Source organism: Equus asinus, chromosome 27 (genome assembly GCF_041296235.1).
Source record: "Equus asinus isolate D_3611 breed Donkey chromosome 27, EquAss-T2T_v2, whole genome shotgun sequence".
NCBI lineage: Eukaryota > Metazoa > Chordata > Mammalia > Perissodactyla > Equidae > Equus > Equus asinus.
Window position 1 is genome coordinate 19,405,114 of NC_091816.1, and position 12,493 is coordinate 19,417,606.

Here is a 12,493-nt window from a genome sequence, read left to right on the forward strand (position 1 = left end):
GTTGGAAAACTCTACAGAGGGCCGGATAGTACATCTTTTAGGCTCTGTGGGCCATACTGTCTCTGTCACAGCTATCGAGCTCTGCCATTGTAGCACAAAAACAGCCGTGTAAATGAATGGGTGTGTCTGTGTTCCAATAAAACTTTATTTACAGAAACAAGTGTCTGGCTATATTTGGACCACGGGCTGTAGTTTACTGACCCCTGGATTAAATGATTGCTTGATAATTTATGCAAAAGAGGTAAGAGGGGGATACTTTTTTTGAGGGGGGTATACATTTTTAAGGATGTTTATTCAACCCAGGTTTGGATCAAGAAGCAGTTTGTCATCCTTTTGTATATTCAGGCTGATTACTTTGGCTAACAGTCTCTCTCTTCAGCTTTGGTTTTACCTGTTGTACTATTTTTTTTTACAAAATGGTTTTCTTTGTTTTTAAGTATGCATTTTTGGTGAGGAAGATTGGCCCTGAGCTAACATCTGTTGCCAATCCTCCTCTCTTTTTTTTTTTCTCCCTAAAGCCCCAGTACGTAGTTGTGTATCTTAGTTGTAAGTCCTTCTAGTTCTCCTGTGTGGGGTGCCGCCACAGCATGGCTTGATGAGCGGTGTGTAGGTCCACACCCAGGATCTGAATCAGCGAACCCTGGGCCGCTGAAGCGGAGCACGCTAACGTAACCACTGGGCTACAGGGCTCGCCCCATGCCTGTTTTATTTTTACACAAGAATTTCTTAAACATACTACTACAATAAAAAGTGTTGCTCCTCTCAAATCAAAACTGATGACTGACCAATCAGCCTTTTCTCTAATGCCCCACTCTGTTTCTCAGAGGAATGACTAGTGAGGGAGGAAATAGAACTGGCAACCTGACTACCAGCCATGCAGTGTCTATGACTGTTCCAGATTCCAGGTTGTAATCCTTAAAGGACTTCATTTTCCTCTTGGCAAACAGGAACACCCTTGGTAACTCTGGTAATAATTTACCATTCTTGCTTTTTCTCTTCCTCTACGCTATCAGTGCCAAGAAAGTGCTGTGATTCCTTAAGATCTTTCAAGAAGTCAGACTCCTTGCTGCCTAGCTGTGCCACAATTAATCAGGGAAGAATTTTAAGTTCTGGAGGCATATTGGAATGTTAGAAATCTCTAAAGCAAAATATGATCATTATAGACTCTGGATCAGAAAGAAATTAAGCTAATCCATGATAAAATTAGGCAAATAATTTTTTTTGAGGAAGATTAGCCCTGAGCTACATCTGCTGCCAAGCCTCCTCTTTTATTTTATTTATTTTTTTGCTGAGGAAGATTGGCCCTGAACTAACATCCATGCCCATCTTCCTCTACTTTATATGTGGGACACTTGCCACAGCATGGCTTGATAAGCAGTGCATAGTTCTGCACCCAGGATCCAAACCTGCGAACCCCGGGCTGCTGAAGCGGAGCGTGTGAACTTAACCACTGCACCACCAGGCTGGCCCCTAGGCAAATAGTTTTTGAAATGAAAATTAAAATTGTGGCCCACGGCGTTACTATTGTATGCAATTGGATGGTCAACCAGATGTATGAATGGTAAATGTTTTAGTGTAATAACAGCACTGCTGTTGTTCCCAAGCGTCAGTTGCATCTAACTTCTTTGGGATGAATGTAAGATTTAGGCCTTGGGGGAAAAAAAAAGTAATTGCTTTTATTCGTTAAGTTAAACAGATGGTGTCACATCTAAAATAGATCTTCTCACTTTAAGAGAAGTTCTCACACGGACTGCCGCATCGAGAAGGAAGTTTTTATGTCTCATTATTACTCTATGCTAAGGATGAGTACCACTGTTTTTGTTTATACTAAGCAAGTTTCTGGAATGACATAGCTTTGTTAAAAGGCAAGATATGGAGATAGAAGTTATTTTTCAGCTTTTATTTTCACTTGCAAAGTCTATTTTCACATTCAAAATTTTGCATTTGTTTCTTTCAAAAGGCTGTACAAAAAAATTACTTTTCTGTTGTAATTTTTTTTCATATTTAGTCCCCTTTCCTGTATGTTATGTGGTACAGTTAGTATTAGCAAAGTTAAACATTGTATATTATAATTGTTTTTATATTCGAGAGGCTTACTGCGTGCCAGGAACTGTGTTAAGTACATGACATAGATCACTTCTTTTCATTCTCGCCACAGCTCTAATGGTACAGCTACTGTCATCATTACATTCATTTTGTGATGGAATAGGTGGAACAACTTCTCTGAACTCACAAGTGGCAGAGAGAGGATTGAGCTTTGCCTGTCTTGAGCCAGAGCATTTGCTCTTTAGTGCTGTCAGGCTTAGTAAGATCTTTTTCATTTTGATAAATTGAACTATAAAAAAGTAAAATACTAAGGAAGAACCAAAACTAAGAGAGAAAAACCCTACAAACTTATAAAATCTTCTGTCTTGCTTGAAGCCAGCATCTTCTTCCACCTTTTGCTTTTTAGAGGATCATGGACCGATGTGTCTTCTGCTCTCTCTCTTTATGAATGAGGTACAGGTATCGTCTTCACTTCTGAGAAATATACATACCAGCAGGGGAATACAGATAAGATTACTTTCGGTTTTGTAAATTACTAGCTGAGTTTCTACGGTTTGCTAGATGTGTAAAAGAAATGACTTCTTTCCTGAGTCTTTCAAGCCCACAAAAGAAAGAATTAACATTTCTCATAGGTCGGCTTTGGTATTCCACTTTCAAGTGATTCAAATTGTGTTTCCTTCTGTTTGTTTAAACCACTTTTTGATTCAGTCAACTTTTACGGGGCAGATGCTCTATGCCCGTTGTTGTGCTTTAATGAGGAACTAATTTTAATATGATCCAGTAGAGCCCAAAGTCATAACATTTTGTCACATGCGTGAAACTTTAAAATTGAAAATAAAAGGATTTCTGGGATAGAATTAATGAATGTCCTGTGTACTGTGACTGAGTAAAGCTCGTTTGCCTCCATTTTACTTTAATGAAAAACAGAAATAGAAGGCCGGCCTTGTGGCCTAGCAGTTAAGTACACAAGCTCTGCTTCACCGGCTCAGGATTCACTAGTTTGGGATCCCGGTGCGGACCTATGCACTGCATAACTATGCACCGCATATCAAGCCGTGCTGTGGCAGGCGTCCACATATAAAGTAGAGGAAGATGGGCACAGATGTTAGCTCAGGGCCAGTCTTCCTCAGCAAAGAGAGATGGATTGGCGGCAGATGTTAGCTCAGGGCTAATCTTCCTCAAAAGAAATTAAAAAAGAAATAACTATTAATTACCTGGTTTAGCTGGTTTTAAGAAAATGTGATAAAGAGGGCCATAAAACATTTGAAATTTCTATATGTGTACAGTTGGAGAATAAATATCAGCATAATTTTAAGTAGACCAAATTGAAATTCTGTGAAATAATAAAATTAAATAATACTGGATAAAACTCAAAATTTACATTACAACCCACTTGTTTTTGGAAGATCCATCATAAATATGTTCAGTATTGCTGTTTAATTCTCATATTGATATAAATAATCAAATTAGATTTGACTTACCATCTATATTTTTCCAAAAATGAACCTTTATTTTCCATAATATCTTTATGTACGTATATATATTAGAAACATATATGTGGCTAAATAGCAACCTTTTCTTAAACAGTCATTTATGAACAAAAGTATTTGCATTTGAAAATCACCTTGTATTTGGTGTGTTTTTATGAGAAAGGAAATGTTGAAATTGACAACTCTTCCACTGAATTGAAAATTACCAGATGAGTCGTTGACTCACTAATTAGGTAAACACGGTTAGAGAACATTAATTGCCTCAATATAAAGCAAAACCTAGTATATTATAGTTCATATATCTGTTAGTGAAATAGGTTAATTTGAAAGTTTTGATAGTGGTATTTAATCAAAGATAAGTCATAAGGTTTTGTAGTATTTACTAAATCATTTGAAAATAGTTAAATACAACTTTATTTGCAACATATGTAACAGATGCAGGATTACTATCCAGAAGATATAAAAATCCTCTCAATAAGTAAAGGAGAAGTAGACAACAGGAAAGTGATAATTCACTCAGAAGAGATAGGAAAAACCAATCATTTTTTAAATAATGCTAAACTTCACTAGTAATCGGGAAAATAAATACTAAAACAATAATTTTTGTTTTGGGCTAAAATAGTAACAAAAGTTAAAGACTTATTTTACATTTATAGGACATTGAACAGGCTCCTAATGTTGTGGGAGTGTAATTGATACAGTGTTTTTGGACTTTCATATTTTACGCTGTAAACGTTATTGGAATTGTTTACCATAAGCATGCATCCATGTATAACTTGTTGAATTGAGAAAAAAATAGAGGATCTGTGGATTTTGAAGTAGAGTTATGGAAAAAAAAAAACTTTGAAGGGCAAAAATAGCTTTAAAAAACATGTCTTTGAAAGCACATCCAGCCATTACGGGGTCCAGGTCAAAAAGATTGTCAGCTCATCCTAAGTGTACTTTTTCTTTTTTCAATGTCATTTTGTTTGACTATTTTCAATTCTGACAGCTAGAGTCATGGGTTAATAACAAATACATTTTCTTTAAATCACCAGCACCCCTGGAATGGTCGTTAAGGGTCTTTTATACGTAAATGCACAAATGGAGTAAATTGCTTTTCCATGTCCTTAGATTAGCTGAATGACTGGACATTTTGATCCAAGGAACACTTGTATGTAGTCAATGCCTTAGCACTTTTGAAGACAGGGAAGTCAGTGCCTGGAGAGAAATGCGTAAAATGGGAGCAACAGGGTCAGATGTAAAAGACAAGCTTGCCTCACGTCCTTCCTATGCCCTCAGACTGACCACTTCAGAGCTTCTGTGTGAGCGAACTCTGACTCTCTAGCCTCTGATTTACAGGCCCACTCGTGGAACAGGCCTTTTGTAAGTCAAAGATTGTCTGTGATTGCCTTTCCATTCTGGGGGTCAGGAATGTGGAAGGAAATTAAGAGCCCAGGAAACGTTTAAAGGAGCCACATCAAGGTTGATGAGATCTGGGAATCACGTATTATTTGGGCTAAAAGAGAACATTTAAGGGGGGGAAACAATAACTTCAAATATGTGAAGGTCTGTCATTCAGATTTTCTGTTTACTGCTACAGATTGGAAGCCCAGATACCATAGGCGGAAGCGCAAAGAGGCTGATTTCAGCACACTGTAATCTTACAGTCATTCTTAGAGCAATCCGGTAATGCAATGGGCTGCTCTCCAGAACTGTGGGCTCCTGCCGGCTCTAGAAACGCCTAAACTGACAGTCATTAGCTCTCTTGGGAAGAGGTTAGTGGATCAGGTAATCTTAAAAATCTCTCACAACATTACTCTCTGATTCCGGTGCTTCTTAAGGCAGTGAAAGTGTATTCCAGGATTAAGGCCTGGAACACGACACCTCTTTGAAAAGCCGAATAGGAACAAAAATATGTAAATAAACAAAGTCAAATCTTCCTTGCTACAACTGAGAAAGGGCAAAACTTCCAAAAGGGTTTACTACAAATGGAGGAAGAGCAAATGGGAAACACAACAAGTAAACAATACAAAACGTAAGAAAACTGCCAAGGTGACTAACTACAATTTCTTGTCGCAGCTTGTTTTTAGCTCTGTGGTCCCTGTTCTAATCTACCTGCCACCTTGGGACGTTTACAACAGCCCCTAAGAGATGCAAGTTTCTCAGGCACACTGTACGTAGGGAGCAGTTAGTCATTGGGCACAAGAATTTGTCCTTATAAAACCTTGAAAAGAAGCGTGTGTGCCGTGGACACATTTTTTTTCTTTCTGGAATGCTAACTAGATGGTTGCCAGGTTTTAAAGAGCAATAGTGTCTCTGGAAACGTGGTGACCTGGAGAACATTGCTTTTATCTGAACTCTGTCTTTGGAAGAAAAACCGAGAAGCCAGCTGAGTCAGGAGTAAGACCCACAAGGGGGCATGCTTGATGGTCTTTGTTTTCTGCGTGGGAGCCAGGGCTCAAGGGCCCACAGAGGCAGGCGTGTCTGAATGCGGCCACCAGTCTGCCTTCTCGACCCTCTCTCCCGCAGTGCTCACCTCTCCTCTAAAGAAAGTTGAACAAATATTTACAGAACGTTGGTTTGAAGGGGAGCCAAATTATTAACCTACTCAGGTACCCTAGGTCTCTGACAGGCCCTATGTTTGCCATAAGCTTCCTATAACCTATAACCTAACTCTTTTTTCTGTTTATTTCTGTAGTGTCCATGGAAGACATTGGAGAACAAGGTAAGATATGTTATTTTATTATTTTAGATATAAAATTTAAAAAATAGTTTGAAAAACAAATAGCATTCAGATTTGGTTGGAATGAAGAAATTATACTTTGAGGATATGGAGACAAGATGGGGTTAAAGGCACCTCATTCTCTTAGTCCCTGGACTGAATTCTGACAGACGCTTGGCAGAGAACTCTACCCTAAATGGAGGTCGTGGTGCCAAGTTCCTTGTGGCTTTGAGATATGGGAATATCAACAATTTCCTGTGTCAGCTCAGAGTATTACCTCATATCTGAGTTGCCTACATAATTCATGAAAAATATCATTGCTCTAGTCATCTCACACTGATTTAAGTGTCTGATTGAATAATTTCATTTTTTAATGATTCTATAAATATGAGTATCATCATTCTTTAAAAATGTTTAGAATTCCTATTAAAGTTTTAAAATACCAAACATGCTATATTTCAAATTAGCGTATTTTATTCAACTCTCTCTTACAGAATTAAGTTATATATTAATGTATTATCCAGGATTAATCATTATCATTGTGTACAAAATTGATATGGTTTATTTGCATAGAACTTCAAGACTGAAACACAACACAGAGTGTGTTTATATCCATTATCTGAAAAAAGTGTTCAGAATGCTTTTCTTAACAACTGTCTCATGAGATAAATAAGACCCTTGAACTCCTGTTGGAGGAAGTCTCTCTTTGTCCAAATGGTCTCTGTTTAAGTATGTTGTCATTAAAACAGTGAGGGCCACCAAATTTGATTAGAACCCGAGCAAATAAGCAAACAGAAATAGGAAGTGCTTTGGCTATTCTTTGTCAGTAAAGCAAGGTTCTTTTTTTTTTTTTTTGAGGAAGGTTAGCCCTGAGCTAGCATCTGCCACCAATCCTCCTCTCCTCTTTTTTGCTGAGGAAGACTGGCCCTGAGCTAACACCCATACCCATCTTCCTCCACTTTATGTGTGGGACGCCTGTCACAACATGGCTTGACAAGCAGTGCATAGGTCCGCACCCAGGATCTGAACCGGCGAACCCTGGGCTGCCAAAGCAGAACGTGCGAACCTAACCACTGTGCCACCAGGCCAGCCCCTAAAGCAAAGTTCTTAAAGCCTGACTGCTGTAACATTTGTTTAATGGTGTGTTTATTATTTAAGTTCATTGGCGTAACTGTCTTATTTTGACTATTTAGGAAAGGTCCCTTTTGGCCATTTTGCCAATAGACGGGCTTGACTACAGATGGAGGTTCGAATCATGGGCATAATTATGCATGGAATATTTATGCATTATTACAGTTTTTTTAAAAACTCCTGGTTTTAGGTATAAAAACTTATTATTTGAGTTGTGCTTATTCCAGTGTGATATAAATGAACTTATTTACAATAATAAAAATTCAAAATAAAATGTATTTATTATAATTGGTAATTTTGTTATGTTAGAACAGGCAGATCTTTTGTAAATACCATGATTTTAGTATGGATTTGCATATTACAATGCTAATTATGTTTCTCTCATTGTAGTTGTGTGCCTGATTGCTTATCATCTACTTTTTGCAATGTTTGTGTGGTCCTATTGGAAAACTATCTTTACATTACCAATGAATCCTTCAAAAGAAGTAAGTTAAAATGCTAGTAAAGTTATTCTAAAGATGGAAATCAATAATACTGATGTCTGAAGAATGAACTTTGTCTTTTTATTAATGTTGAAACTGAGTGTAGTGATTTTCTTTTTTATTAATATGTGTATTAGTAAATACTTGAATTTTCATTTGGCAAATATTATTTTTGCACTGGCAGAGCATTATATTTCCAATATTAAATCTGTTATGTGTTCCATTTCTACTTTAGAGTCAGACATTAGGATGGGTAGAACTGAAGGTAGACATGCTTCTATTATAATTATCATGCTAGTGGTATATTAGTTGGCTGTCAACCACCAGAAACAACAACAACATCAACAATATAACGATTTAATAGTTTTCTCTACATTCAAAATCTGTAGCTAGTCCATAGCTGCACAGGACCCAGGCTCTTTCTATCTTGTTGCTCTGACATGTATAGCCTCCATGCCCAGCGTCAACCCTCTTGTCTTAAGATGGCTGCTCCAGTTCTAGCCATCATGTCTACATTCCAGCCAGCAGGCCAGAGAAAGTAGGAAAGAGTAGTAGAAGTAAATGTTCTTCCTTTTAAGGACACTTTCTGGAAGTTGCTGATGTCATTTCCACTTAAATTTAGAACTTAGATATAAGACCACAATTACTTGCACAGATGGCTGGGAGTGTAGTCTTTATTCTCAGTCGCCATATTAAGCATGTTAGAAGAAGGAAAGCCTGGATATTGGGGGACAACTAGCTGTCTTAGCTACATAATGCTTTAAGTAGTGTGATATGATCAAATTTCATTTTGAATAGATCATTCTGGCTAACTCTTTGTTTCTGGGTCTTTCATCCTGATTAAGTGTTCTTAGAGCAAAGGACTGCATCTTACTCATTTTTGTATCCTTGGCACTTAGTCCAATACATGTTTGTTGAATAGAAAGAAACTTTGCTCCAGTAACAATAGTGTCATTTTAATAGGCCAAGTGAAAAAAAAAAGATCTAGATGTCACTGTAAATTGTTTCCTGAAATAATCTGTTTGAAATGCCCCAGGGTCAAAAATGCCAATAAATATGTATATGACCTGGGAAAGGATATTAAAAACAAAACCACAGGTACTTGCACAGAATTAATGGTATGCTTGGCCTAGAATGCGTTAGATATAGCCTTTTTTTTCTTCTATATCTACTGATTTTTCTTTCCTACCTCTTTTTTCCTCCCTCCTATCATATTTGCTGCATTTCTATCATCTCTCTTACCCCCAGCCTGGCCTTAGTTGTAGGAGAAGAAGTTTGAAGGAAAACGCTGACTTCTGTCCTAGATGATCTCTTCCACTCTGGTAGTTTATCATGACCTCTGTCTTGACAATTTCCAAATCTATTTGTAGCTCTGACCTCTCCCATGAATTTCAAACTTACTTATCTCCCTGCCAAACATAGTTCCTTGATCAGTCCACTGACACCTCAAATACAGCACATCAAAAACCGAAGTCACCACCTCTCCTCCCCCAAACCATGACTCATCTGTTTCTTACACCAGTTGATGGGGCTTTGTCCAGCTTGGTAGCCAAGCTTGAGTCCTCCCGCTTCCTTGCCCCTCCCCCAACACCCAAATCCTGCTGATGTTTTCACTTCCTAATTTTTCCTCCTTAGGTCCAACCCCTTTTTCTTTTTTATCATTGCCCTAATTAAGAGTCTCAATCATCTCTTTCATCTGAGACGTTGCATTCTTCTCCTACACGGTGTCCCTGTTTGCAGACTTGCCTGCATTCCCTTCCCAGAACTCTATAAAAATTCCTCCTCCACCCTGAAGCTGGAATGATTCATCCAAAAACAAATTTAACCCTTTCACTCTACTGCTTGTATCTGTTGAGTGATTCCATGTGTCCCACAGGGTGAAGTCCGGTCTCCCTGGTCTGGCAACAATGACTCATCTAAATTTCTGACTTCCTCTTTATACTTGGGTAGCTCTTAGATGCATGTAGTTTCCTGTATACACCATGCCATTATTTTCTTTCCAGAATATTCTTATCTCCTTTCTCATCCGAATAACTCTATTTTTATTCATAGTGGCAACTCCTTCTTGGTCTTCTTTGATGGTTCTTCAGTATATCCTGAGCCTCTAAAGCATTGGATTGTCCCAGAGCTCAATCTTTGGAACTCTTCTCTTATTTATCTACATTATGACTTTATATATTGTCTCATTGCTACAGCTCTCAAATTAATATCATTAGCCAGGTCCTCTCTCCTGAACTCCAAACTCATTTCCAGTTACCTATTTGGCATCCAGTAGGATTTTCAAATTCAACATACCTGAAAGCAAACTTCTGATTTGCCATCCACTCCCTGAATCCTCCTATGCCTAAAGTTTTCCCTTCTCAATAATGGCAACTCCATTCTTCCAGTTGTTCAGGTCCAAAACCTTGGAGTCATCCTTGGCTACTCTTTTTCTCCAAAGCCCTACATCTAGTCAGTCAGCAAATTGTGTAAGCCATAACCTCAGAGTACCCACAGTGTGAGCCATACCTTCAGAGTACCCATGGTGTGAGCCATACCTTCAGAGTACCCATGGTGTGAGCTCATACCCTCAGAGCACCCATGGTATGAGCCATACCCTCAGAGTACCCACAGTGTGAGCTATACCCTCAGAGTACCCATGGTGTGAGCTCATACCCTCAGAGTACCCATGGTGTGAGCTCATACCCTCAGAATACCCATGGTGTGGGCTCATACCCTCAGAGTACCCATGGTGTGAGCTCATACCCTCAGAGTACCCATGGTGTGAGCTCATACCCTCAGAGTACCCATGGTGTGAGCTCATACCCTCAGAATACCCATGGTGTGGGCTCATACCCTCAGAGTACCCATGGTGTGAGCTCATGCCCTCAGAGTACCCATGGTGTAAGCCATACCCTCAGAGTACCCATGGTGTGAGCTCATGCCCTCAGAGTACCTACAGTGTAAGCCATACCCTCAGAGTACCCGTGGTGTGAGCTCATGCCCCTCCACGCCTTCCACCCTCATCCAAACCACCCGTATCTGTCGCTTGTATATTTCCAGTTCCCGTTTGACAGGTTTCCTTGCTTTCGTACTTCCCCTCTTCTGTATATTTTCAACGCAGTATCCAGAGTAAACCTTTCAAAACACTAAACAGATCATAGCACTCTTCTGCTTGGAACTTTCCTATAATATCTGAGCTCACTTAGAGTAAAAACCTAATTCCCTACTACAGGCTAAAACACTGCACATGGCCTGGCCCCACAGCACCTCTCTGTCCCTCATTAATGCTCTTTTAATCACATTGGTTTCCTTGCTGTTCTGTCAACATGCTAACCACGGTCCTCCTTCAGGGGCCTTGAAACCTGCAACTTCCCCTTGACCTGGAACTCTCTTCCTGCAGATAACTGCGTGGCCAGGTCCCTCATTTTCCTCCTGTCTCCAAATCTCTGCTCAAGTGGGACCTTATCTTGGAGACCTTCCATAATGACTCTGTATAACATAGCAAAACCCTCTCCCTGGCGTTCCCTATAAACCTTACTTTGCTGGATTTTTCTCCAGAGCATATAATTTTATAATTCATTGCATTTTCATTTTTTATACCTTTGCTGGAATGTAAGCTCTACAGTGGCATGCACTTTATCTGTTCTGTTCACTAATCCATCTCCACTACCTAGAGCAGTCTCTGACCCATACAAGGTACTCAGTACATGTTTGTTGAATGACTGAATGTGGGGAAGAGGTTATATGTACAGATGCAGGTTTGTATGTATAACTTTGGCAGGAAGTTGAAGTGACTTCTGATTTCTCCCTAAAGTTATATGTGAGATCATCAGCTAATAATGAGGGAGGCGGCTTGTTGGAGCTTTGGGGGAGCAGAGAAGGTTTGAAATAGTGGTTGGAGAGAGTGGAAAAGTGAAATGATACAGAACACAGAAGAAATAACACAGTATTGTGGCAGAAGTCGAGATTCATAACAGTGAATTGACAGCTGTGCCTGGCTGTGTTGGATGATTTTTCTACAAAAGATACATACCTTATTCGATTTCTACAACTGTGTGACAAATATTATTTATTACCATTTTACAAATGGAGCAGTAGGCTCTGAACATTTGTTAATTATCCTAAGGCATCTAGTGTTAGTGTCTAGCAGAGCTAACATTCAAACCAAAGTTGTTTTGACCATCAAGGCTACACTCTTGTCACTACCCCACACTCCAGCATGGAGAGTGGACACCACGTGGGTGGATGTGCCCAGGACATCAATTGGAGCATGGAGAAAAGATAGCACAACTTCTGTTTCTCTATTATTCTTTTAATGTTTCTCTTTTTTAACATTTCATACATAAGGTCCATAATATATTAGCTAACAGTATATTTATAAACAAATAAATATGCATATATTGGCAGTGCAACCTCAAATTATTTTTCACTGCCAGGGGTACATGATCAAAAGAGTCTGAAGACCATTATTGTGAAAGAAAGAGCCCTTGATTGCTGGTTAAGAATTTTAAGGTCATTCCATTTGTAAAATGCAAGATCTTGGGCTAATCTTCTAATTAATCAGCTTCTAATTAATCTAATTAATTTACAAGTAATCCCTTACTTATAAAATGAGGCTCCTTAAATTGACAATAATGTGTTCTCAAGTGCTAAAGATC

General features: G+C 38.9%; 1 protein-coding gene across 2 annotated transcripts in view; it reads left to right on the forward strand.

Annotated features, from left to right (window-relative positions):
• The window catches only part of ZDHHC2 (zinc finger DHHC-type palmitoyltransferase 2), a 65,952-nt gene that overhangs the window by 21,018 nt on the left and 32,441 nt on the right, over positions 1-12,493 (forward strand). The window contains exons 1-3 of one of the 2 annotated variants that reach the window (XM_014836512.3): positions 5,762-6,130; positions 6,217-6,243; positions 7,762-7,856. In XM_014836512.3, coding sequence (XP_014691998.1) covers positions 6,222-6,243; positions 7,762-7,856 — 117 coding nt within the window. In that variant the 5' untranslated portion in view covers positions 5,762-6,130; positions 6,217-6,221. Of the gene's footprint in view, positions 1-5,761; positions 6,131-6,216; positions 6,244-7,761; positions 7,857-12,493 lie in introns of those variants that run through there. The other variant, XM_044760641.2, reaches the window with a different exon arrangement.